This window comes from Pocillopora verrucosa, chromosome 5 (genome assembly GCF_036669915.1).
Source record: "Pocillopora verrucosa isolate sample1 chromosome 5, ASM3666991v2, whole genome shotgun sequence".
NCBI classification, from domain to species: Eukaryota; Metazoa; Cnidaria; class Anthozoa; order Scleractinia; family Pocilloporidae; genus Pocillopora; species Pocillopora verrucosa.
Genome location: NC_089316.1, coordinates 3761175 through 3788170, shown reverse-complemented (window position 1 = coordinate 3788170; position 26996 = coordinate 3761175). Strand labels below are relative to the sequence as shown.

General features: G+C 38.1%; 2 protein-coding genes across 3 annotated transcripts; one reads left to right on the top strand and one right to left on the bottom strand.

Annotated features, from left to right (window-relative positions):
• Positions 1-1136: 1136 nt before the first annotated feature.
• On the bottom strand, positions 1137-5006 carry LOC131770429 (YTH domain-containing family protein 1). The gene is made up of 5 exons (XM_059086141.2): positions 4852-5006; positions 4704-4728; positions 4532-4611; positions 2882-4348; positions 1137-1574 (listed from the first exon to the last, which is right to left on the bottom strand). Exons 1-5 carry the CDS (start codon positions 4870-4872, stop codon positions 1539-1541), a joined length of 1629 nt encoding a protein of 542 aa, XP_058942124.2. The 5' UTR covers positions 4873-5006; the 3' UTR covers positions 1137-1538.
• LOC131770428 (vacuolar protein sorting-associated protein 11 homolog) lies at positions 4989-26849 on the top strand. Of its 2 annotated transcripts, XM_066166871.1 has the most exons (37): positions 4989-5174; positions 5247-5321; positions 6311-6362; positions 6859-6980; positions 7424-7477; positions 7957-8025; positions 8208-8305; positions 9028-9074; positions 9412-9506; positions 10036-10125; positions 10246-10297; positions 11260-11344; positions 11555-11619; positions 11760-11839; positions 12119-12198; positions 12366-12437; positions 13124-13202; positions 13597-13641; positions 13811-13912; positions 14081-14122; positions 14229-14296; positions 14871-14949; positions 15032-15146; positions 15617-15682; positions 16767-16879; positions 17356-17490; positions 18046-18134; positions 18262-18336; positions 18731-18827; positions 19081-19161; positions 19716-19763; positions 19870-19943; positions 20095-20190; positions 20283-20342; positions 20709-20775; positions 20886-20951; positions 25967-26849. In XM_066166871.1, the coding sequence occupies exons 1-37, from the start codon at positions 5160-5162 to the stop codon at positions 26063-26065; spliced, it is 2847 nt and encodes a 948-aa protein (XP_066022968.1). In that variant the 5' UTR covers positions 4989-5159; the 3' UTR covers positions 26066-26849. The 2 variants fall into 2 exon arrangements, with proteins under 2 accessions (XP_066022968.1, XP_066022969.1); XM_066166872.1 differs by lacking the exon at positions 15617-15682.
• The last annotated feature ends 147 nt before the right edge of the window (positions 26850-26996 follow it).

Below are 26996 nucleotides of genomic sequence, written 5' to 3'. Positions count from 1 at the left end.
TTTCTCCGCCAATTTTGTGTAGCCTGGGGCCCCAAAGGATTAAGTCTGATAATCCTTAGTTTTCATAAAGGAATGAGAAACAGAGAAAGTAAGATTTCCACGTCGTGTTTTGAAATTAGGTTTCTTCCTACTCACTAACTCTTATTATGAATGTTATTCCAAGAAAAAACTCCAAAGCTTCAAATATAAGGAAGGAGTGAAACAAAGAACAGAAACACATATTTAACAATTCAGGACGCATGAGAAGAAGAATGAATTCATTCAGTTTCTCTAGGAAACTCGCCGATATGCCCATATTCCATGTCTGTTCTTCGGACACTAACTTAGGATAGGGTGAGGGGAAGTTAAGTAGGAGAATGTTTGGTAGGCAGCATGAAACAAGGATTCAGGTGAGGGCATATCGTCAACTGGCAAAATTTCACTAATTATTACTCAACACCTACGATCCTTTCCGGTCAATATCACAGTTGTTAATGATTTCACCCAAAATTGCATTTTTCTCCTTTTTAGGCCGTCACCACTAATTAGCACCTCTTAATACCGCCTAAATTCACTGAGAATTCTTGAAAATACAACAGGTTATAAAATTGCTCTAACATCTTTTAGCCCGTCATGCATTAAATAAGGAAGCAAACTGAAACGAGATAATGTGCAAAGAAAACACCATTAAAGGTATTTTACCCAAGGTAATTTATAAAAATTGTAGCTATTGTCCAAGTGCTATGCACCTCCTCCAATGAAAAAACCTTTCGCTTCTCACCACACTTTTGCAAAAACTCTAGACCCAGGACTTGGATATTCTACGTTTCTTACAAGAGTATCATGTTATGACTTGTGCATTGTCACCCTTTCATGATGTTCTAAATATCAATTCTCAACACTGTTTGGGATACATTTCTTACACTTTCAGAACTGAGAGTTTGGTATTTCATCAAACATTTTCCTCATCAATATTTATACCCTCCATCAGCACTCTGCTAGAAAATGAATAATTATTGTTGAGAGAAATTCTTTGGGTCATCCCTGGGAATTAAATGCTTAAAATTTTTAAGTGAAACAAATGTAATCATTCAGAAGGAGGTGAGAATTTTAGTGACATCAGATTGTACCATTCAATCAAAGAATCAAAACCAATATCACACAATTGTGGTTTATTGTGAAAGGACCCCCAGCTTACTAGCAGCTATGCATAACAGTCTTAAGCCAACAGCACCACCTTGGCTCCAACCTACAGTACTCAAGGAATAAAAAACAATGATCCTACTACATGTACTTGGGGAGCTTTTGAGCTCAGACCTACCTAAAGACATAAGCTTCCTCCCAGCACGAGTCAGTGTATATTTTTTTTAAAGTTTATACTGGTGATTTGTTATTTTGAAGTTGAGACTATACAGAATTTCAAATCACCATTGGAATAATTGAAATTCTCCAAAAGCAAATCATTAGAGGGTTCCTTTGCCCAACAAGAAAAGAATTATTGGAATAATAGTTTATTCAGACTCTCTGGCTAGGGAAGGCAGACTTATGAATGCCCTTCTTTATGGTGCTTTGACTCCAACAACTTTCTTTCCTCCCTGAAAAACAAATAGAAAGAATTTTTTTATTCAGTAGATGTTAACTTCATATCTTTTCTCTCATAATGCTTATTTTAATAAGCAATTTGAGAATTCCCCAATTATGGGATCTAAGTGCTACTGATTATCTCTTGGAAGAGGAACCTTTTCCAACCCCTTTGCTGAGGTATAGAACTTGCTATCTATAAATACAGTAAAGCACTACGTAAATCTCTTCCCTCTTTAACCCTTAAACAGAATTTCTCCTTACAATATCTTTACAATATCAACCAGATAAGTGATGAGAATAAAGAAAAATATCCTTTTGAGGACAATTGGTTGATCCAATACTAAATTCTCTGAAATAATGATATAAAAACTGTATGGTTGACAGTAAGGAGAATTACAAATTTGATCTAGGAGTTAAAGGGTTAAAAGCGTATCAATATAATTTGTGATTTCATATTCAAGCTATAGATATAGTGAATTAAAAAGATTTGCAAAGATAAACCCGCGGCAAACTTCCTCATTAAGTTTGTTTCTAAAACGTAGCACGTGCTTCTCAATCGATAACTAGACGCCATCTTTAGATTTAGATGAGCCTGACGTTGTATATCATCCATCCTAGTGTCCACTTTGTAGCACGTTAAAGATCTTTTCCCTTACTTAATTTTGGAGGGTCTATCTAGAACGCTGACAGCGTAAAGAAAGATTTTGTTTGTCTTTGAAAATGGCAACCAACTTTTTGAGAATTGGCTACCACTTTGAAGAATTTAGGAGCCAAGTGGCTATCAGAAAAAAAGTTAATTTCACGCCCTGAACAGCAGAGAAACAGAAACCAGGAGACGAAACAATTATTCCATTCTTGATAATTTCTTAAATAATATGCCAGTGACAGTCTAGAAAATAAATGTAAACAGCTAAAAGTACATGTGCACTAATGTATTAGCACAATCATGTCACCATAAATAGCCAGAAATGGTTCTACTTTCTCTTGCCTTTTTTTTTTTTAATTTTTAAAATCAAAAGTCTTACAGCCAAAAATTAAGTGTGAATTCCTTGTTCATGAAGGTAGAATGCTGCAGATTTCCAATCTTTATTTTCCAATTGCTACTTTCCAATCATTACAAGGGGCAAGAATGGTGGATTTAAAATTTTAAACAAGGATGTTTTTTGACCTAACTAATGCCTAAAAGTAAAAAGAAGATGCACCTCTCAGGAAGACCTTTGGCTTGCACTTCCAAAGCTTGGCTTTACACATGAGGAAGTATAATTACTTCAAAAGTAATGCCTTAATGTCACTGTGTTTCAAATCAGCTCAATCTTACCTTTTTAAATTCCTCATCCTGTCGTTTCTCGTAATGGCCAAAGTCATCAAAGATTGACGTCTGGTGCTTGTAAGAATGAATGATCTTCAGTACCTGTTTTCCTTTCTCCAGTGGGACTTCCTGGGTATCCCGGGAATTGGTAACAGGCTTGTTGTCATTGTTCTCCAAGCGAATATGACGTAATGCATTGTTTGGCACATCCTTCACATAGAACCATTTCACATCAAACTTGCCTTTCCACTTGTCCTGAGTCCAAATTCCAGTTTCAATCTCCATATCGACCTCCGATGTCATCATTGCAATTCCACAGAAATGGCCACTTCCATTCACACTGAAAAGCAGATAAATTGGAGATTTACTGCCCTGCTGCTCTTTAAAAGCATCGTTCAAACGCCTGTTTCCATGCTCTGTGCTTGTCCACACGGAGTATTTGATTGAACGATGAATATCGTCCTCGCTGTAACTTTTGATAATGAAAAACCGGGCATTTTTCTGAAGTAGGCCAAATTCCTTTGGATTGTAACAATTCTTGGATCTCAATTTATCAAGAATTGGAACAGATTCAGATGAATTAACTGGTGGATTCACAGGTCCTGGATTTCCGGACATTCCTCCTGTATTGGGTCGCGGCCTTGTGCCGCGGCCAATCGCAGGCTTGTTGGGACCAGATTTTACTGCATTTCCCCATGCTCCAGATTCAACTTTAGAAGGCCCAACAGTTTGTTGTGAGGTTATTGGAGGAGGCAGTTTTGGTTTTGGTGGAGGTAACTTTGCCTTTGGCTTAGCTGGTTGGCTTGCAATAGCAGCCCAAGACTTTGGTTTAGTCTCAGAAGGAGTAACAGTTGATGAACTAGTTGCCTGAGATAACTTGGTTTGATCGTTCAACCCTTCATTTCCTTTGTCATCTACTCCTAGAGCCAAACTAGAAAGGGCATTTTCCACATTTCCAGTAGAACCAAACTCCTTTCCTTTCAAAGAGTCCAAATCAACTCCAATAGGATTCAAAGCTCCGTGTTCAGATGTCGGAGGTGGTGGTGGTTGGTAAAAATTTGGCAACATTGCTGCCCCCTGAGACTGTTCCCCCCATGAAATATCAGTAGATGTTCCAGGAAAATAGAGTGCTGGGGGGCCCTGAGAGTTATGGGTTAAACTGCTTAGATAAGCGTTTGTAGAAACGGCGACTCCTGCATTGTGATTGAACATCTGGTCTTGTAATAGTTGTTCTCCGTTCCCAACTGCTCCGAAACCCGATGAAGGAAACAGCGTGTTAGGATTGAGCGAAGGCACTCCAGTGGACCAAGTGCCGTCGCTGATTCCAGCAGCATTCAGATAAGGGAATGGCATCGGAGGTAATCCTGTATTGGAACCCGTTGTTGTCGTAGGATAAAATGGTGGCAGATAAGTGTCCGTTAATTGGCTCGGCAAGCTCGTGTTGACTTGTTGAGAGTTCAACTGTTTCTCGGTGCCCTAAACAAGAATTTATGATTATCGTCGTAAGCCGATCCATCGGGAATGCCATGACGTTATCGAAGGGATAGAAAAAAAGACATGGCAACAGTTAGTGTAGGCCCTTGAAGAAATCAAATCGTGGTTAAAGCGGAGTGGTGCGAAGAAAATACGCCTGCAAAGTAAACATCTGACAAATCTCACCTGTTTCGCTCCCGGATGGAGGTAACGATCGATATCTTCACCCGCCACATTCTGTAATTCGCCATTTTTGTTCACGTACCCTGTAAAATATTCGAAACAGCGTTAATCGATTAACTATCACGCAAACGGCTCTTTGCCGCTTAAAGCACGCAGTAAAAAGACAGTGACGTACCTTTTCCGCTGTGATCCTTGGGTCGCTGCGCACACACGAGGGAACACGCATTCAGGAATGCAGAGGAAATTAGAATCAAATTAGTCGTTGTTGCCGTTGGTCGCCAAGAAATCGGCGAAAAACGAAATGATTTAAACTGAAAACATACCTGGTCGATAGTAGCTGACATTCCCTAAAAGAGTACAATAGTCTCCGATACTAAAATCTCCAAATGATGGTCACTTCGTTCCACGTCGTTTAGATTATGAGGAAAGAGAACAAAAGAAAATGGCCGCTCCTTCTGTGGTTCGTCTGCGCGTGCTTTGCGTGACTTCACCAAATTTACGCAACTTGTCAATCAAGTATTCCAAATATGGTATTTCCCATAGGCCTTTTTGGGTAGATTCTAAACAAGATGGTGGACTAAGGTACGAGGAACCAGGAATTGAAATATTTTGTTGACAATACTTCAGCGCGATGGCATTATTACAGGTTTGTTTTGGCCATTTTGATGTTTTCATAATCACAAACCAGGGCTCAAAAATGAAAGTTTTCGTCTTGCAGTGGCGCCGGTTCAATTTTTTCGACAAGGAGGTTCTGAAAGACCCCGGAACGACTCAGCCATTTACGGGTCTGAAGGTTGGTTCTTACAAACATAACTAGGATTTAGATGACGTTGATAAGAGTATGAATTTATTCAAATGAAAATTTTGCTCCCCATCTCTTTTTAAATCGATTCATAGCTTATGTCATCGATGAAAAAACTTCAAAATGGTTTGCAACCAGATCTCCTCCCATGCTGGGGGAGGGGTGGTGTGGGATGGGGGAGGGGGTGCCTTGCTCCATCTCACAAAAATTTGTTTAAGTTAAGTTAAGTTTTTACTCTACAAATTTACAGCAAATAACCAAATACTGCAAGGACATTGATTGGATGATCCCTACAAGTAGTCAAAATTGCAGACTGACATAGATTTCATTGCAAAAGTGATTTTCTTAGTAATTTATTTTGTCCAACATGGTGCTCAGTTTTAACAGGTTTTGAAAATATGTCTGTGTTTAATTTGGAATGAGAAAGTGAAAGTCTAATGAAAAATGAAATAAGAAACTGAAAAAAGTGTTTTTGGCAATTTGCACAATTTCTAAACTAGGACAAATCTTCCAGCACTTGAGTGCTACAAGACATGTTTATAATCCTGACTTACATTACAGTCAAGTGTATTCCTTTCAAAGCATGTTGTATATAGAAACAAGTTTTTGATGGCCTATCCTAAAAGAGACAATTTTTACTTCTACGTTGGCAACTGTTGAAAAACAATTTCTTTTTTGTCCCATTTTTGGCCTATATTTTGTGGTCAATTCTTTTGTGAGTGTGGAAGCTGAAAAGAGATTTTAATGCCCACTAAGTTCAACTCTTTTATTTGGAATTTATCCCTGATACTTCTAAAATCAAACCATCAATCTTGATACTATGGGTATATTAATTTTTGTTGGGGGTGATGTGTTAGGGTGAGGTCATACAGCCAGTGGGGTGGGGGATGTGTGACTGTTTGGACACTGACTTGTGTTGATTTCATGGAGATTCATGTAAATGTCAATATTTGAATAGAATTCATGTTTGTGTCATATAGGATACTAGTATCACAGCATGCACAAGTGGAAGAGGCCAGCTAGTTATTGGAGGCAAGTGATCTTTATTACAGATTGAGCTCAAATTTTGCCATTATAGTTTATTTTAAAGATGCAAAAAGCATTTTAAAACATGACTTTCAAACAGAAAGTAGCTGGGGCTGTGAATAAGTTTAGAAGTAGAAGACAGTTAACCCTTTAACACCCGAGATCTCATTAGTAATCTCTTTACTGTCTGCCATACAGTTCTTTTGATGTTAGTTTGGAGAATTTGGTAATGGATCAACTAATAATTCCCTAAGTGATGTTTTTCCTTTTTCTTGTCACTTGTCTGCTTGATATTGTATCGATATTGTAAGGAGAAATTCTGTCTTGGTCACTCATGGGAGTTAAAAGGGTTAAAAAAACATAGGCTGTTAAGTACCGTGGGTGCCATGTAGTTTTGTTTAATTATGCTCAAGACTGGCTAATGTAAGATTTAGGAAAAGTAATTTTGTTTTTTTTTTATATAGTGCAGTGATTAAAGTATTTGGTTTTTGTATTTTGACAGATTCAGCTGGTTTTGTCCACTTCCTGGGCCGTGATTTAACCATCACATCTTTCCAGGCCTATGAAATGCGTGTGTCACATTTTTACCAACTTAAACAGCAAAATATTTTATTTACAGTTGGAGTAAGTGCTTCATACTCAATAAAACAAATTAATTATGTGAAGTACTTCCCTTTACACCTTAACATCATTGTGCATCTTCTCCACACTCTTCTCTACACATTTCTTAGATTCTAACAAGGAGAATTTGTAAAACAATCAAAAGCTTTGTTAGTTGCTGATCATTTCCTTTATTCTTGTGACTTAAACATTTTATTCAGGAGTGATATTGTAAGGAGAAATTAGAATCTTGTCACTCTCAGGGATCAAAGGGTTAAGGATTCATTAAGATGTCACTGGGCTACAGCTCTCTTTACAAATACAAGACAATTATTTCAAGCTTTTATCATTTCCAACTATACTATGTATTCCTAAGACAAGCAGTGTGGTGATGGCAGTTTTGTACATCATGTCTTAATGATATTGTTGAAAGTGTCCTCATGAACTGTAATCTTTTATCTCTACAGGAAGATGAAGTAGGAGGAATTGATCCAATTATGAGAGTTTGGAATCTAGACAAGGTTTGTTTTCTAATATTTTTAAGCTACACCTTATGACTTATACTGTAGATAATTAGAGCACATGTGCACACACTTCGGTTTCTGCTTTTAACAGTTTCTCTAAGTTGTTTGCAAGCTCCTTTAAGAGTTTAGCAAACTCATTAAATTTTAGAGCAAGTTTTTCTAGGTAGTAAGGAAACTCCACTAGGTTTTTCAGCAAAGATTGCTTACTTGATGGTGAACCCACCTAAATTATTGGAAAACTCGCTTCTGTTGTTAGTGAACTCATCTTAGTTGTGAGGAGATTCATCTTAGTTGAGCTCACTTTTAGCTGTTAGCAAACTCATCCTTTGTAAGTTGTTAACAAACTGCTTGAAGTTATTAGGAAACTTATCAAAGTTGTTAGCAAACTCATCTAAGTTGTTTGAAAGTGATGATATTCCATGTTAGTGTGTGTCTTTCACTGATGTTATCAATTAATGAGAATTGTTTTTCTCTAGATTGACAAGTATGGAAACCCTGTCTGCTGTTGCATGCAGCGGCTTATTCCAGGAAACAAACCAGTTGCGGTACAATTTGTTTATGATTATTTTACATCATCTAATTTCACAAAAATTTTCATTTTCTCTACTCAGTGCTTATAATTAAAGAAGTTATAGAAATTGGTCAATTTATCCTGAACTAAATATCTAAACCTGACCTGGAGTGGTATATTGAGGTTTTAAGAAAGGACTTTTATTCTGAATGGCAGGTGTCTTGTTTGGCATTGATGGAAAACTTGACACAGATGGCTGTAGGATTTGCTGATGGTACTGTTCTTGTATACAAAGGAGATATCACCCGTGATAGGTGAGAAGCAAAATGTCATTGACTTAAAAATGCACAGTAAACAATGTATGCAGTTACTATTTTTAGAGTACTGTCTCTCTTTCATTCTGAAGGAGATTTTTGTTTGTGAAAGTGAATTATTTTTTGACAGTCCCAACAGAAGTCATTATGAAAATCATTCATTGCCAGTACCACACAAGTGGCCTATTTATTGCTAAAGAATTTTACTAGGTAACTTACTTTTCATTCAGAATGACAATACTTTTTTGCTTGATAAACCTGGATAGATATAAAATTTGTGATGAAGACTACTCGAGTCTTAAAGCCAATAACATCATCATGAACAGTAATTTACAGAACTGTGCAGTAGCTGTATCTTCAACTGTAATCAACTATGCTGCTTTTATCTTTCAGCTTCCAACCAAATTTGTCAGATCACTTAAAATTCATTGTCATTTTTGATATCTCCAGCCTTGACCATTAATTTTTCTTCCTAATTAGCTGAGTGACTTACTTTGTAAGTCGCTTTTACAAAGGGCAAAACATTTGAAACTTCAGCTTAAGAAACTCTTTCCTCCTGTCAGTTACTTTAGAAATTTACCTTTATTAACTAGTGATTTACTGTCTACCAATGCAATATTTTGTGGTTTTGTAAGAGTCAAAGTTATTTTTCCGCATCAACAATAACAGCTTGAAATATCATTGCCTATTACATTATATCATCATTCTTTATTGTTTTTAAGGCACACAAAGCAGAGAATTGTTCATCATGACAAGCATCCTGTAACAGGTACAGTTAGGTTTAGTTTTCTCCTTAAAAGGGTAAAAAAGGTGACATTGTTACAATGAAAATGGTACAACAATCAGTAATCAAAATAAGGTTCTATCTAGAAGATTATATACTGTGTTGGAGGGGGGGCTAGAATTTGAATTTTAATCAAGTTTTCATTCATTTCTTCAGTATACACTGTGTTTTTGGAATAAATACTGATGCCATTAGTGTTTCAATAATCATTTGGTAACATAGGTAGAACAGAGTGTATAGCTATAATAGGAATTAGGTTTACTCTGATTTGTCGTGAATGATGGCATGATGATATTTTGCTATTTTTTGTCACCCAACATAGGACTTGCCTTCAAACAGACAAGTGACAGTGTAATTCTGTTCGTTGTGACAACTGAAACAGTTCTGTCATACAACACTTCAGCTAAAGATCGTAGAGTGAGTACCAGTTTTGGTTAGAAATTTTGTGGTTGTGTGGCAATATGATGTCAAACTCAAGGAGTTGTCATAGACTTTCTAACCATGTGATGTAGATTCTTTGCATATGTTCAAACGGAGTACAGTGTACCATCCAAGTTGACATAAAATTGAATTTTTTAAATCTCTGTTGTGGAGCTAAATCTCAGCATCCTTACAGTGATTACATGTCCTGTCTAGTATTCTTTTATCTTACAGTTGTTAAGACTTTCTCACGCATGGAGGCATTTTTATAGCATTTTGCACTTGTACCTTAAGCTCTTAAAGGTCAAAATTTTGAACACAAGAAGGGTTGAACTTGTTTGTGCAAAGGAACTAATTTTTAGATATGTTGCTAAGCCACAGCTGAGAAAAAGGGATTTTCTGGCCAAATTTGTCCTTGAAAATGCTGCTGTATTAGAGAGTATGCTACAGCTCACAGTTATTTGTTTTTAAAAAGTAGATTTTCATCAGTAGGATTCAGTATTTTATTTCTAAACTTTATCCTCAGGAAGTACTTGATGCTCATGGCTGTGAACTCCGTTGTTCAGTTATGAGTGATGCTTCACAAGAAAACCAATTTATTGTGGCTCGAAAAGAGGTCAGCCTTGTATACTCTAACTCAGTGTACCTGCCTTTAAATAATTCTCAATGTCTATTTTGGTACCTAAATGCACTCTTGAAAATTGACTATTAAATTGGCACTGATTTTTTTTCTCAGGCTTTGTATTTTTATCAAGTTGATGGCAGAGGTCCTTGCTTAGCATTTGAAGGTATTTCTGATATGTAAACAAATTTAAAATGTACTGTTATGCACTGTTATGATCAGGAGATTCAATAAAAGCCAGTTACTGACTGTCTTTGGCCTTGTGTAAGACCTCTGACAGCAAGCAGGCTCATGATTGGGTTTTGCCTTATGGCCTCTTAAATGGACAATGCTGCCCATTATACCATCAGCATTTGCCTTTGGAAAAATTTATTGAATCCGGCTTGATATCTTCTTTATATAACAAGTAAGAATAATGTTTTCTGCCTGTATTGGATGGTTAATTGATTGGAGTAATGGCAGGTTTATGAAATTTTCATATTAACTTAATGGCAATCCTAATTGATATGTATGTAAAGGAAATGGAGGGTTAGGATGTAGAACTTAATGTCTGGTCTACTGGTACAGCACATGAACCTAGAAAAATCTACAGCAGAATCTGAAAATTGCAAGAGGGCTGAATTTGACTCATTGATAGAGATAGTAGTCATGCTGTGCTTGGTTTGAGAACCTCTCCTTTTTTGCAGTGGTAATAACTTCAGTCTGTCAGAAGACATTATTTTCCTAGTCAGTAGCAAAGATTTGCCTGAGAAAAGAAATCCAAGTTGGAGCTTTCTAAGCTTTCTATGGAAGTGAAGCCTATAACTTTCATTCCAAGTTCCAACTTGTGGCATAAAAATTCTGAAATATCTTTATTTTTTGTGACAAAATTTTCTCACAGGGCACATTGATTTTGAATTAACTATATTCCCTTAAAGTGATAAGCATCTAATTTCTCCAAAAAGTATTACCCCTGAATCAAATGTAACGGTCGTGAGAATGAAGGCAATGATCCTGAACTTGATTGTTAGACAAATTCTCCTTGTAAGTACGATAGGAAATGTATAGAGAAAGGTTAGGAGAACTTGCACATTGATGTAAGGATGTAAAGGGTTAGTAAGATATAAATCTGTTTTGATGCCGTTGCAGGTGAGAAACAGATGGTAACATGGTGGCGAGGGTATCTTGTTGTGGTCAGTAAGGATAACAAACAGATTCAAAGACCAGCAGTAGGGTAAGTTAAGAAATTCATAGAGGACTGTTAAATGGCGACTTTGAACAAACTTCAGCTAGGAGACTTCTAGAATATATGCAACTCAGCACTAAAGGTAGTAACGCTAAATATATATTTTTTTAAAAAAAGTGCTGTTCATGTTTTTTGTTGATAAAAATTATTTTGTTTTAAATATATAATATTGGCTATGCTATTCTTTTCGGTTTGCAGAGGAAGCTCTCAACCAAGGAATGTCAATGTTGTCACTGTTTATGACATTCAAAACAAGTTTATAGGTAAGGGCTAGTGGATGCCGAGAAGAATGGAACCTTCTGATAATTGTCAAATAGTAGGAACATTGTGTGTGATTTATCACATCTTCTGTAAAGAAGAGGAGGCCAATTACATTGGTAAATTTGTGATTTTCTTTTTGCAGCTTTTACTGGGACATTCCAGGGTGTAATTGATGTGGTATGTGAATGGGGCAGCTTGTTTGTGATCACAATGGAAAATAAGGTAATTTCAAGTAATCTTGTCTTTTTGTATTAAATATGCCAATAATTTATGTTGATTTTGCTATGATTTATTTTTATTTCAGGCCTGATAAAAATCTGATTTATGAAAAACAATTATTGCACCCTGCAAAACACATTACTTTAAATATCTCTTGCTGGAAAAATGTTAATGTATTAGAAGGTGAATTGAGAGAACCTGCTCTGATTCCAAAAGCTTTTAAAGAACTTTAGGTGCATACATGTAGTAATTCTGTAAGGTATTTCCCTTTTTTGTGGACAGATTTTTCAGTTAGAGGAGAAGGATACGCAAACAAAGCTGGAAATTCTTTTTAAGAAAAATCTCTATGCTATGGCAATCAGGTATTGTATATTCAAAAATTAAAGTTGAGGTTTTTTTAAGTATGGAAATTTTGATATGCATTGTAATGTTTTAAAAAATAATTTTTTTATTTTCATTTTCTTTTGTTATTCCTTTTTTCTTTTTGGGTTCCATTTTGTTCATTTGTCTTTTGTTTGTTTCCTTAAAGCTTGGCAAAAAGTCAGCATTATTCTGATGGACTGATTGACATCTTTACACAATATGGAGATCACTTGTACAGGTAGTGACTGCAATAGAAAATTAAACTTGTGCAATTGGGTTTTTTTTTCTCAATTGTTCAAAGATGCATTCTGTGAGAATGTTGATCCTATTAGAGTCAGTCTTAACATTGGGCCTATATGCCAGGGTTTCCTAGTTAGTCTGTGAAAAGTGGAAGGACTTCTATTTCATTCTTTTAAGGGATTTTGTCTATTCTTTGTTCATGCAGGGAATCTAAATACAACTTGAAGTTTCTCCTTCCAATATAAATTATTTTTTATCCGTAAAGTATAAAGTTGATGTCAGTAGACAACCCTTTAAAGGGTGCTAACCAGTGATCACATTGACCCTTTTGACACTCTGCGTGACCAGTATTTATTTCCTCCTCACTTCATCACCTCTAAATCAAACATTAAGGTAGTGAGATTAAGGAAATGATCCCCAACTAAAGGGGCCTTGTCAGCACCTTAGGAAATGTATAGAGAGAGAGAGAGCAGTGTAGAGACTATGCATAGTGATGTTAGGTTTAAATTGTTAAGGCAGAAATCTTTAATCTAGCTGCCTGGATAATTATCAAATATGGCTGATTATATTATAAGCATTTACTGAGTAAATACCTTTAATTAACTTACCAATAACTTAAATACCAGTATACTAAATATGTGACTATCACCAAGAGAACAGTTATCTCTTTTCCCTCTCTTCCAGCAAAGGGGATCATGATGGAGCAATAAAACAGTACATTAAGACCATTGGTCATCTGGAGCCTTCTTATGTCATTCGTAAGGTATTGAACAGTTTACAATGTGTATAATGTTATGTTTTGAAGAAATAGTTGCTCTGAATCAGATTGTGGTGCTCTCATCTAGGCCACTGTGTTCTAACATTCAGAACCATTTGAAATTTTTAAATAGTGAAGGAAAAAGATGAGGCACAGGGTGGAAATCAGGGCAAAACTAAGTTTTAGTTCAGTTTTAATCTCACATAAAATAAAATTTAGTTTTGCAATGATTTTCATTGTTGGCCTTGCCATTATTATGCTTCACAATGCATAGCAAATCTCTAAAAGTTAAAATTGTCTCATGCAGGTTTCCAAACGTTCCTTGTCAATGTTAAAAGATAAATTTATTTGAGATGTGGAATTAAGCTCAATATTTAAATTATAAGTTTTTCATTTTTAGTTCTTGGATGCTCAGAGAATTCACAACCTTACAGCGTATCTTCAGGTTAGTGGAAGAGTCAGCTGCACGCTGGTGATATAATCATTCTGATGTGGGCCTCTGTGCTACTATCCTCAGTCTCAATGACAACCAGCTGGTCACAATTTCGAACCTTGAACTATTGTTACTCAAAAATGTCATAAAAAATATTGTTGTTTTATTCATCCTTGGCTAGGCTCTCCACAAACAAGGTCTGGCCAACACAGACCATACCACTCTTCTTTTGAACTGTTACACCAAGCTGAAGGATGTCTCAATGTTGGATGAGTTTATCATGGTATGACTTAGGATCAGTAAATGAATTCTCCCAATTATTCTCATACAAGTCTTATTATTGTTCTTTGGAGAATTTCTTGTCCAATCTGGATGACTCTGCACTTTCATCACATTAAGCTTGACACTACAGTGTAAGAATTTACATTCATTTCTCCTTTTTTCCTATCAGACTGACAGGGAATTAAACTTTGATGTTGAAACTGCCATCAAGGTAAATGCTTGCACTACTGCGCTAAAAAAACTGTGTGAGAATGGTACATTTTAAATCTTCTCAGGATCTTCATTTTTTTTCCTACAATATTTGTTCCTTATTTTAGGTGTGTCGTCAGGCAGGATATTTCAAGCACGCGGTGTATTTAGCGGAGAAATACGAACAACACGACTTGTAAGTTTAAGGAAAAAGGATCGAATGCTTTTAACATCAGTACGCCCATTCTCCGTACTGTTCTCATTTCATATCCTAAGGTACTGACAGGGAGAATTTGCTAACAATCGAGAGCCTCTTAAATAAGTCATCACTTCTAATATTCTCGTGACCTCATTGTTTGATCTCCCCCCCTGCACCCCTCCCTCACTGGTGGTAAATTAAGAGTTAATTTTCTATAATCCCTCCTTTAGAGTCCCTTGGCGACAACTGATACCCTCCCTGCCGTTCCCACTAAAATCCAAATCCAAAATCCTTCGAGCCCCACCCTCAACCCCGCTTCCCCCCTCCCATTTATAGTTTCTTGGCGACGACTGATACCCCTTCCGTTCCCCCTGAAAACCAAGTCCCAAATCCTGACCCACCCTCCCCAAAAAAACCCTCCGAACCCCACCCCCTCAGGCTATAGATAATGAATGGTCCATTGGAAAAATAGGTAGCTGATAGCGAAGAAAAGCACAACACTGCGTGGCCTATGCTCGGGAAAATGGTTTAATCTGTTGCATTATTGTTGACTCGAATTTCCCTCTAATAGATATTTAAAGATTCAACTGGAAGACCTGAAGGATTACCAGAGAGCGCTGTCCTACATTGGAAAACTAGGATTTTATGAGGTACAGTAAATTTGTGTTTCGACTTTAAAGTGATAAATACTGAAAGAATGAAGACGTAAAGCTTTTCTGTCTTCATTTCAAGGCTGAAGGAAACATGAAAAAATATGGAAAGAGTTTGGTGAATGCTGTCCCTGATGAATCAACAAAGCTGCTAAAAGTTTTATGTACGGATTACAAGCCGCAGCGACTTCATGAACGTGAGTTTTGTTCGAGCATTTCGATTTTGTGTGGTCAACTCAAAATCAAAGGAATAACGTCAGCCAATTGGAACCGGGACTATCGTCTTAAAGGGTCAGTGAGAAATAACTGAACGCAAAAACTTGCAAACTTCCTAAAGCGCGGGAAAACACAAATTACCAAGTCGCTGTTGATTTTAGCTTGCATCTGATTGGCTGGGTAGGCGACGTGAGTTTCGTAGACCATTCACATAGCGAAACAATGCAGTCCTGGTTGACTCCCAAAACGAGAAAAAAATCATATAATTTCAAGCTGACGAATCGATTTTTGCGTTTTGAATGAGTGAAATTTTGAATGACTTCACTTCTCCTTGCAATCTGGTGATGTTATGGATCTTGTAGATTTTAAATCGTTACTCTCCGAAGGTAAATTGAGTTGGACAGATTTTAGAGAGTCGGGAAGGATAATATTACTGTTAACGTTGTTGTAGGAACAGTTTCCGGTTCTGTCACACCTGTTAGTGCTGGGGTTTATCAGTCCTTCACAACCGCTCTCGGTAAGCTGCTGTTGCTATTCAGTCACCATCCATGTCTCGTAACACGTCGCAAACCACGTCATACTCACGTCAAAGTCACAGTCAGCGTCACATCTCGTCCTCCCACATTTCTTGCATTGTTTACGTCAAATTTTATCTCACTGTATACTTTAGACATATGTTTTGCCGTGGTATACATCATGTTATTTTTTGCGTCAATGCATAACCTCCATCTCCCTCATGGAACACAGCATTACTTCTTTCAAGCCTCACTCGCCTCGAAGGACTGTTCTCCATGAAATTTTACCTTCGTGGTAGACTTTCAAATGGTTCTAAGTCATGTCTTACTCGTCACGTTCACTCTCCAATCAGTGTTAGTATTGGTTCTTTTGAAAGACCACTAGTGATGGTTGGTGTCTCTGGAAAAATTTGGCTCAAATTTTCAATTTTATCCCATTCACTACGTGTCGATCTTATCAATTTTTTTTCTCTTCTTTTTGGTTTATATCCTTCAGTTTGGTATTTTTGCTGTCTTACCAAACAGATATTTTAGATTTATTTTGATATTTTTCTTGTCATAGTTAACCCGCCTCGTTGGAATATTATTGTGACACTTAAAAAACAATGAGTAGGAGAAATACTGATCAGTAGGAATCGAACCAAACGATACACTATTTTTCTGGGTTCTCACAGTAACACACTGGAAAGTGTCAAGTAAAACTTGAAAATGAACTCTCCGCAGAATATTAGTTATTTCTTCGTTGCCATTTCACTCCTGTAATTCAGCCATTTACAGAAGCGCAAGCAGTGATCCTTTAACATCAAAGAGTCATTAGAATCTAATTTCTCCTTCCAGTAGCGCTCATGAATCAAACATTTAGGTCACGAGAATAAAGGGAATGATTACCTCTTGATTGTCAAACAAATTCTCCTTGCCATTGCCATTGGAAACGTGAAGAGAACAGTACGGAGAATATACATGTAATGTTAGGGTGTAAAGGGTTAACGTTGTCTGAAGGTTCCGCCAAATCTGATTAAAAGAACCTTCACAAATTATGAATTGTTTATGGTGATTTTCCTGCTGTCATGTACGTTTGATATTTAGATCCTGCATCAGATATGGAGAGGAAGATTTACAAGGCTCGCGCTGAAGAGTTTATTCACATCTTTGTTCATCAAAAAGCCAAACTGATTGAGTTTCTGGAACATATGGTGCAGGTACGGAGTCACTTTCAAATCATTACTGAGTCTGGGTTCTTTCAAAATTTGTGTAGGAGATACGAGATTCTAGTCAGCGGAAAGGGCTTCATGTAAGAGGCTAAAGTTCGAACACGAACAACGTCATCGTGTTGTGTTCTTGAGCAATCAATTGAGTTGATAATTTTTATTGGCTACCGTAGACAGTTTCAAAGCTGACGTTTCGGGCGTTAGCCCTTTGTCAGAACGAATGTAGGATATCATGTCAGCCGAGATACTTCCGATAGCAAACAAAAGTTGTCGAGGGTGGTCGAGCACAGCTTTTCACAGCCCGCGCCGATCCTTTTTGCCCTGTGGTTTTGTTTTATGGAAAAGTCTTACACAGGAAGCCTGAGATTTTGTGATAGATCAGTTATTAAACTTCAAGGAAAATGATTACATTTTTCTCAAAGTATTTTTACATTTGTTCGAGTGTGTTTTTTTTTTCTTTTTTGAAGGTTCAGCCTAATTCGTCTAACTTGGTGTATAACACTCTCCTTGAGCTGTATCTGAATGATGCTGCTCGTCAGAAGAATGTTGAGGCGCAAGTCGAACATGAACGTAAAGCTCTTGATTTGCTGAAAAATGTGGAGGTATGATCATGAAAATTGAGTGCGTATTCATGGGCAAATCAATCGTACAACTCACAATTTACTGCCGTACATTTCTTTGTAATTTAGAGTAGAGATACGATTTTCTATTCATAAAACACTCTATGGTCGTTAAGGTTATCTGTTGTGTTATATTCCTGCCCACCGAATGATTTATCATCACTTTTTTAGGGAGTGTTTTCTTGGTTGAGATTATGGCCGATATATTTTTACTCTTCTGATTGAATGAGCATGCTGTCTTCGTACCTTGTCTTTCAGCGGTCTTCGATGCGCAGGCATCGATTGACGAAGCTTCTAGATCAATGTCAGTATCTGAGCAACTGCGCCCTACCCCTCCTCCTACCCAACGACAGTCAACTGATGACAAGTTAAAGTTAATGATGAGCTAGGGTAGGTGCGAAGTTGCTCAGATACAGACATTAACCCAGGCTTCCTATGAAGTGTATCCACAGACAGACGCTGAAATGCTCACTTTGCAGCATCATTGATTTGCGAGTGTTCTGAGGGGTTTTTCTTTTTGCATTAATCTTTTCAAAGGCACGTTACGACATTGACCACGCCCTGGTACTAGCACAGATGCACCACTTCAAGGCTGGTATCTTGTATCTGTACGAAAAAGCCAAACTGTAAGTTCAAATCGAAGAAATTTTTAAGTTTAGACTTATTTACAATACGCCTCAAGCTGTATTTATGCCAGAAAGTTTTCCTTCCTCGCACTCTCAGTTTTATTACTTTTATCTTTAATTTGGATAGATACCAACAAATCCTTCATTACCATATGGAGCAGAACGAATATAGTCACGTGATAGACACGTGCAAAAAATATGGGTAAGTTTCGGGAACTTTTGAGAATGTTTGGGAGAATCTGTGCTATGTTACCGATTATTTTATGGTGGGAACAAGCGAAAAAGCGGCGGCGGTCATTAGTGTTTGCACTTAGGGCGGGAAAATTGTGTAACCGGCGTTATATGGCGGGAAATTTTGTGACTGGTGCCAAGAGCGGTAAAGCATGCCAGCAGCAAGGGCGGGAAAACATACGTGCACTTGGGGCGGGAAGATGTGTTACCGGTGACAGGAGCGCAAAAATGCACTTGCGCTAGAGGCCGAGTCAATGGCATGAAGAGCTCAAGACCAAGTCGCAATGTAAGTTTTTGCTATGCTTCTTATTTGTTGCGTAAGTGACATGGCCTTAAGTGAATTTGCCTTAAAATTTTGTTTTTAGGACGTCAGATCCAAGTTTGTGGGTGCAAGCTCTCTCTTACTTTGCCCGACGTGAAACAGACTGCAAGTCCCAAATTAAGGAAGTGCTTGATCATATCCTTTTATAGAGTTTCTTAGGTTCCATGTAATGCTATTAAGCATTTATGTTTTATTGTGCATGATCGTGAGCTTAGACCGTAAAACCATTTTCCTCATCGCTTTTTATTGCGATTATCACTTTGCGTTATAGTATTGTCAGTTATAGATTGTGGTTCTTGTGCGCGTGTTGACATGCTCTGTATGTAAGAAGACCTCGTAACTAGGTGTATTGTTAGGTAAGACTGATATTTCCTTGACCGTGAGTCACATATCGACCGTGGAAACCTCATGTCTCCTCTACTCGTGTTGCAAAACTTGGCACACAATTCAACAGCCACATTGGCAGTGGTGAAGGTAAGAAACAATTACCACTATGAGGAAAGCGAAATTTATCGTCCTGAATTAGCGTCAATACTCTTCCCAGTGACGTTGTCAGCCTTAGTGAAAGTCGGTAAGGAGGGGGCGAGTAAAGAAAGGCGAGGAGGCTTTGTGTACTCAAAGTTGAAAAAAAAAAAGGCAACATGCTTGAATCGCGGGAAAACGCAAGTGACCAAGTTAGGATTGGTTTTACTATTGCATCTGATTGGTCGAGATAGTGGCGCGAGTGTTTTAGACCAATCATGGAGCGAAGTAAAGCGAAACCAAAACAATCAGAATCAATTTCAACGCTAAATTTGAAATCGCCCAATCTAAGAGAAAGTAGCTTTAAAATCTGAATTTTTTAGCTCAGTATTGGAAATGAATGAAATTCTAGAAATTTGCCTAATTTTTAGTTTGAAGTGAAATAATCTGGGCCTTATCACAATGTTCTTGTCAACTTTACGTGAACTACGAGCATGTTTCTTCTAAACCTCTTGTTAATCAATTTATGCGACTTTGACTACCCACTGAGAACTTCTCTTTTACAGGACTACATCATACGTCGCTTGCAAATGGAAGACGAACTTATCGCAAATGTAAGAGCAAGGATTTTACTCTGCTACCTTAATCGTCTCTTAATTTTAAGTACTTATACTATTTTTTTTTCTCTTTAAGAAGGTCTTTCTATGTGCTTTTCTCTAGGATGAGCGTTATATCCGACAATATCGCGAGGAAACGGAAAAAATGAGGAATCAAATCAAAGAACTGAAGACAAGGTAGCGGTAATATCGTAAAAGCGGTTATTGTTCATCGTGGTGGCAGTAGTTTCTTTGTTGGGCTAATACTTGTTTATACTTACGATAGGATGTAAAGGTTTAAAGCACTAACTTATTTGACCAAACTTAATCATGCAATCTATTTTACCAGTGCAAAGATATTCCAAGGTGCAAAATGCAGCGTCTGTTCCCGACCTTTGGACCTGCCGGCTGTACATTTCTTGTGCCAGCACTCATTTCACCAAAAGTAAGTGCAGCATGTGCGGCGCATTTGTTTTTCCACGTGATTTTGCTTCGCTCGAAGTCATGACCTATTTTTTCATTATCTTTATTTTGTAGCTGTTTTGAAGGATACGCAGAATCAGACAACGAATGCCCGATATGTGCTCCGGAAAACAGGTGAGGGTAATTTTCAGTTGTTGGACTGAAAGGGTCCTAAAAAAACATTTTAATTTATGGTCTTTTTTAAAAGAGAACCTGGGAGCTTCCTGAGCAGCTGACATGTTTTTGAAAATTTACCCTCTGGCCCTTTTTCTTGCGCTTAAAGGTTCGAGTAGACTTAAATTTTGAAATAAAGGTAGGGTCTGTTTTCTCGTTTTGGGAAGTCTTCAAGCACAGATTGTCATCGTGGATCAAAGAATCCATTTTTTTTTAATGATTTGCCAAAAGATGTAAAGCGGGTAGATGAAAAGAAGATAGAAGGATGAATTGCTAATCAGATCCTCGAAGTCGAAGAGTTAACACTGAGATTTCGTTCTGTTTCAGAAAAGTACTTGACATAATAAGACAACAGGAGCAGGCGAAGGATCTTCATGAACAATTCCATTGCCAGGTGAGGACGAAATCTCCCGGAGATTTACGACAGCTTTCCGATGAAAATCCGAAGACGGATCGCCCGTCTCAAAACAATTCGGACTAAGGCATGATTTTTGTTCATTTCAGCTGGAGAGAGCGGCGGATGGGTTTTCTGTTGTGGCTGAGTATTACGGACGCGGTGTTTTCAATAAGGTTTGTTTTTTCTTTGAATAGACGCACTGCATAGGAGTATATCCTCTTTTTTAATTAGTTTCCACTACGGATCTCGTTTTAACGAGACTTAACCAAGGGGCAGACGTGCCAATCTTTGTAAAATGCCCAGAAAGATAGCATATCATTGTATTTCTTTCAACACATACTCCTGGGAATATACTTGTGGGTGAATTTGTGTAACTTTTTTCTTGAATGCTTATGAGATGCATAATATGCTAATGACCTGTTTGGGCGCTATAAGAGATTCATGTTGGAAGGTAATGGACTGTCCAAAACAAGTGGTACAGTTGTAACCTTTGCCAAGAATGTCTCTGCGGCCAAAAGTTCATGGAGGTGCATGCTTACGTGCGTTGGTTTTAAATATATATGCCTTCTGACCGGTTTTTCTGACTTTACAATCACCACCACCCGGTGGAAACCATTACTTTCTGCAGCATCAGTTCGGGAATTTTCCACGGGAAAAATTCAGCGGTTTAGACGTGTTTGATTAAATGTTCACAACAGTTCTACGCAATAGTTCTTCATTTTTGCTTTTAGTGATAAACTTATTAGCTTGTATCGAAAGGATTATACAAATTCACTCCACACAAGCTTTTCTAAAAAATCGACACCTACGTAAAATGGTCGAGTTTGAAGTTTTCTCAGGCACGCAAGCGCTGGGTGCGTAAAGGGAATTAAGGCAAGCGCGCCAAAGGAATTTGGGCATTATTGCTTATCAATGTTCTTTTCAGAATTGGCACCGTAGAGATTTCCAGAGTTGGCATTTCGAGCGTTAGCCCTTCGTAACTGCGAAAGAAACTCGCTGACGAAGGCCTAACACTCGAAACGCAAGTTTGCATGATCAACTCAGTTAATGAAAACAATTCATCCTTTTAACAATGTCAAAACAAAAAATTGTAATTTCCTGCCAACCATTTGAAAACGTTGGAAGATGTTGCCAGGGATGGCCGAGATAGATGCACGCAATCCCGTACGTCATAACTGACGAATTCAAGCTGGCCCCAACTAGTCGTGAAAAGTTTTTTTTTTGTTCCTACCATTGTTTTGGATTTATCTCCTTTTGAACGCTCGTCGTTCGATGCCTTAATATCATTGTGTCTGATGGAGGAAAAATACTGAGTACTCTGTTGACCTCATTTGAAGCTACAACTAACCTTAACACTTTAACTCCCAGGAGTGACCAAGACAGAATTTCTCCTTACAATATCAATACAATATCAAGAAGACAAGTGAGAAGAATTAAGAAAAATATCATTTGGGCAATTGTTAGCTGATTTAATACCGAATTCTCCAAACTAACATCATGAGAACTGTATGGCAGACAGTAAGGAGAATTACGTTTGAGATCTGAAAGGGTTAATAGAGGGAGAGTTGTGGGAAAAGTCTGTGAATGAAAGAAAGTCGTGAACACTTATTGTCGAGTCATGAAGGAAAAGTGTAATTTGAACATGCTTAAGACAGACAATCAAGTGATTTTATGGCTTGCAGAGATGAATTCGATAGTTTTTTTCAAATTGCTGAAAGGAAAACCAGGATTAAGAGTATTGTTGTCTTTGTAGTTTATTTTAACCCTAAAATGTTAGGGCAATTTTTTGAATTACCATTTATAGTTTTGTAATATAAGGAAAACTTAACAGTATTCGTGTCTCGCTTCTCAAAGGTGTTTTCATTGACAGAAAAATAGGAAAATTTTGTGGACATCTTAAATACTTTCGAAATTTTAAGTAGGAGCCTTCTACTTTTCAAAAAATGAGAAAACCTGCCGTTGTTCGTTCGAACTTCAATTTCCTTTCAACTCTTCCGAGGTGATGAAAAGACGAAAGGACATCTGCGATTTATACACGCAATACCAGAAGTCATGACTAAGAAAGTCTACAAAAGGTTATCCTCCGTGAAAAAGATAAAGCATATCGAGATTTAGCTATTAGCGAAGTCTTTTTCAAACATGGTTTTTAACGAAGTAATTGCAGGTTTCCACGTCCTATTCAATGTCATTGGTCTTCCTGGCAATCTACTTGTTATGGTGACGATCGCATTTGAAAGATTCCGCATCATGCGACATGTTTTACTTGCGAGCCTTGCATTTTCAGATTTCCTATGCTTGATTCTCGTGAACTCTTTCTGCATTTTAAGCACAGCACAACAGAATTGGTTGTACGGAAAAACATTTTGTCGCCTCCATCCAATCTTGGTGCGATATTTCTACGTCAACACGGCACTTCATCTGATAGCTGTATCGTACGAGCGATACAACGCCATAGTGAAGTCACCTTTGACCTACAGTGCCGCTATGACTAGTTCCAGGGTTGTAGGGATAGTTCTTATTTGGTTACTGCCGACTGTAGTCTTCATCTCTCCCGTTTTCGGTGTCTGGAGGTATGTTCAAAACCCCAAACTGTTCCTGTGCGAGCAAGCGATTTCTTCGGGAAGCATCATCATTGCGATTATTCTGCTAATCCTCGGGGTTGTTCCTTTCATCATAGTCGTCCTTCTGAATAGGCAAGTTGTGAAGACGGCGAGAAACCTACTGCGAAATTCTTTAGCCCTGCAAATGGGCAGCATCGAGGGCTCTAACCCAAATCAGCAACAGGAGATGCCCAGTAGGCACAGGGAGCTGAAAGCTGTTGTAGATGTTGCCATCGTCATTGCCGTGTTTACGTTCTGCTTTCTTCCCGGCTGGGCTCTAAGTGTAAGCCGTTTGTATTATGAAAATGTTCCGGTCGCAGCCATTTTAACCACAAGGTGCATATTCGCTGCAAGCTCGGTTTGCAACCCTTTAATCTACTCCATTCGAAAAAGAGAATTTCGAAGTGGGGTGAAGATGGTGTTGAGGCGTATTGGAAGAGCATTTGGAATTTCGTTCGGCACCGACAGCACAATCGTTGTTAACAATTTGGCATGTGAAACACGTGCTCGTAACTATGCCTCCACGGCAACAGCACAAGAATTAAAAGTCATTCGGTCTCTGCATGGAAGGATTTCATGTGGCACAGACGACACAAGGGGCATGAGAAACTCGGATTTTGAAGCTCGCCACCGAAACAGTATCTCCAGCGTAAGACGACAAAGATCACGGGCCATCCAGCCTCTGATTGGAAGAACTCCAAGTTGTTCAGAAGACACGATAGTCGTGGACAACTCGACTTTTGAAGCAAGTAATTCGACTTTTGCAACCAGCCTTCATAAGAAACCTTTCACAGGAAAACCATGGGCAAAAAAGTCCATTCACCCTATTTATGGAAACACCGCACCGCATTAGTGTCTATCTTGTTGAAGTTGCCTTCCAGCGATTGAAGACACTAACATTTCTTAGCAAGAAATTCTTATAGTTAATCGAGTAATTTTCAATAGAGTATCAAAAGTAATTCTAGATAGCTTTTGGTTTTGCTTTACTCCGTGTAGTGATTGGTCCAAAACCTTCTCAACTAATAAGACGCCAAACGAAAACCAATCGTGATTTGGTCGCCCGCGGTTTAACGCGCTTTCGGTAGTTTGCCCGTTTTTGATCGTCCGTTTTAATTATTTTAGTTTCAGTTCAATTAACCACAAGGATTGCTAAAATAAATTATAAGCATGAGGTTTATTTTAAGCAATACTGAGTACTTTTCGGGCATTATTCTGTGGCCGTTTTCGGTCGCTCTGGCCATGATATAAGGCAATCTTGAAGTTTTGGAGAAGCCTTTAAAATTTGGTAAATCAGTTCACAAGTTCTGGAAGAATGTCTGTCAAATAAAGATATCGTCATAAGAAAAGGTTGGAGATTTGATTTTGATTTGACTTTAGGAACCGCCTTGTGAAATCTTTGCAAGGTCGCTGAATAGAATCTACCCTAATTCCATTAGCAAAAACGTTTTAAGTAGTGTGATTGGGGTATTCGATTTTGTGCCTTACCCTACAAAACTACATTTTTGGGCAGGATGTGTGATTTTATTCATAGCTCTGACTCGGGAAAATGGATATTAAGATTTGTCGAAAGTTTCGCAAAGTCTTGAAGTTCAAATTGCACCCAAAAATTTGTAAGAATCCTTGAACCCTTAAATCTTTTTAACTCCTAATAGTGAATAAAAGCAAATTTCTCCTCACGTTATCACTGCTGAATGAAAAATTTAGGTCACGAGGACAAAAGAAATGATCGCCAACTGAAAGAACTCTTGACTGTTAGTCAAATTCTCCTTGTCATAACCATAGGAAATGTATAGAGTACAGTAAGGAGAATATGCATACTGATGTTAGTCAAATTCTCCTTGTCATAACCATAGGAAATGTATAGAGTACAGTAAGGAGAATATGCATACTGATGTTAGTCAAATTCTCCTTGTCATAACCATAGGAAATGTATAGAGTACAGTAAGGAGAATATGCATACTGATGTTAGTCAAATTCTCCTTGTCATAACCATAGGAAATGTATAGAGTACAGTAAGGAGAATATGCATACTGATGTTAGTCAAATTCTCCTTGTCATAACCATAGGAAATGTATAGAGTACAGTAAGGAGAATATGCATACTGATGTTAGGGTGTGAAGGGTCAATAGCGTTTAAAGGGGTGTTCAGTGCGCACGCTGTAATCGGAAACGAAAAACGAAACGGAACAACGAGTCGTTTTACGGTCGCTTTGGGATCACAAACCAAACTAGGGCGCTTCCCACGCTCTCTTGTGTTTTTTCGTTGCGTCAAAGCGCGATATGGCGTGTGCGCGTCTTCGAATGGCTGAGAAAGATCAATTTCCTCTTTTTGAATCGGAATAATACTCCGCCGGAAACAAAGTTGTTTGTAAACGCCTTTCAAGGTGGATGGATTCTTCGCCGTCTGGTTTACTCAAATTCGGAACTTTCCGTCAGCGCTGACATCACTCCTCTTTCTTTTGTTTATCAATCTAATCGCTTTTGGGATAATTATAGTCTAGTTTTGTGCTTGCTCAAGGGTGCAGTCAAGCGTTTCTGCCGCTTACAGAATCTAAAGATTGAGTGTTCATTTTTCGTTGTCATTTACAGGTTACTGTGGTTACTGACCCGAACCTCTCACGAGGAGAGTCATCTCGCGAAGCTGCTGTAGATCAGCGCGAGAGACTTTTGGACACCTCTCACAGCTAGCTGGAGGGCAGAGCCGGTGAGCCTTCGTTGCTCATGGTATGCGGTGGTACCATTGGGGAAATGCGGAGAGACGTGCATTCCTTACCGCACAAAAGAAGTGTCTTCCAAAGAAAATTAAATAATTTGGTAGAAAAATAATTACAACTAGATTTTGAAGATGTTTGAGAGTCTGGCTGATGATGAAGTTGCAATTCGTGTTGATCTAATCGCTACTTTTGTCGCGTTCAGAGTAAACCCTTACGGTGTTGTGGCTATTTTGAGATCACGATATCATGAGCATGCTGAATTTATTCAAAGTGGTCACCACCTAGATCAATGGCCTATTCTTTTGATTTGTTGTTGAATACCTTGATTTCGGTTATGGACCAATCAAAATGAAGGCACATGGAGAGCGGTGTCGTGTCTCTCTCCTCAGAAGTAGCGCCCTTTCGAGGAAAATGGGCCTTGTTCATCAAGTCAAGGAGGAAGGACGAGATTTGCCTCAATGTCGTGCGCGAGACCCAGTTTACCAGCTTTACGTTCAACCGTCGAACAAAAGCCAAGGACTTTTCCAGCGACACAGTGGTCGCCCATTAAAATATTCATATCCCGCTACTGATACAAAGTAACGGACCGTCTGAGCGGTAATAATGACGATCTTGTTTGAAATTTTATCAATATCTTGATAGGGGGAAATAACGATTAGTTAATTATGTTTTTTTGCAGAGAACGCTGCAGTCGAATAATTTTTTATGGTAGCCTTAACAAGTCCTGTATTTGAATTAAATTTTTATTCTGAACAACATTCAATTTTACAAGGCCTGTTTTAAGAATTAATGAAGAAATGTAAAATGGTTTCCGTGTTTACATAGCCTGATGTAAACACTTGGGAAGTTGGGAGAACACGAGATAAGCGTAGGAAACGTTACTTGCGCAACGAGCTTGGCCGAAA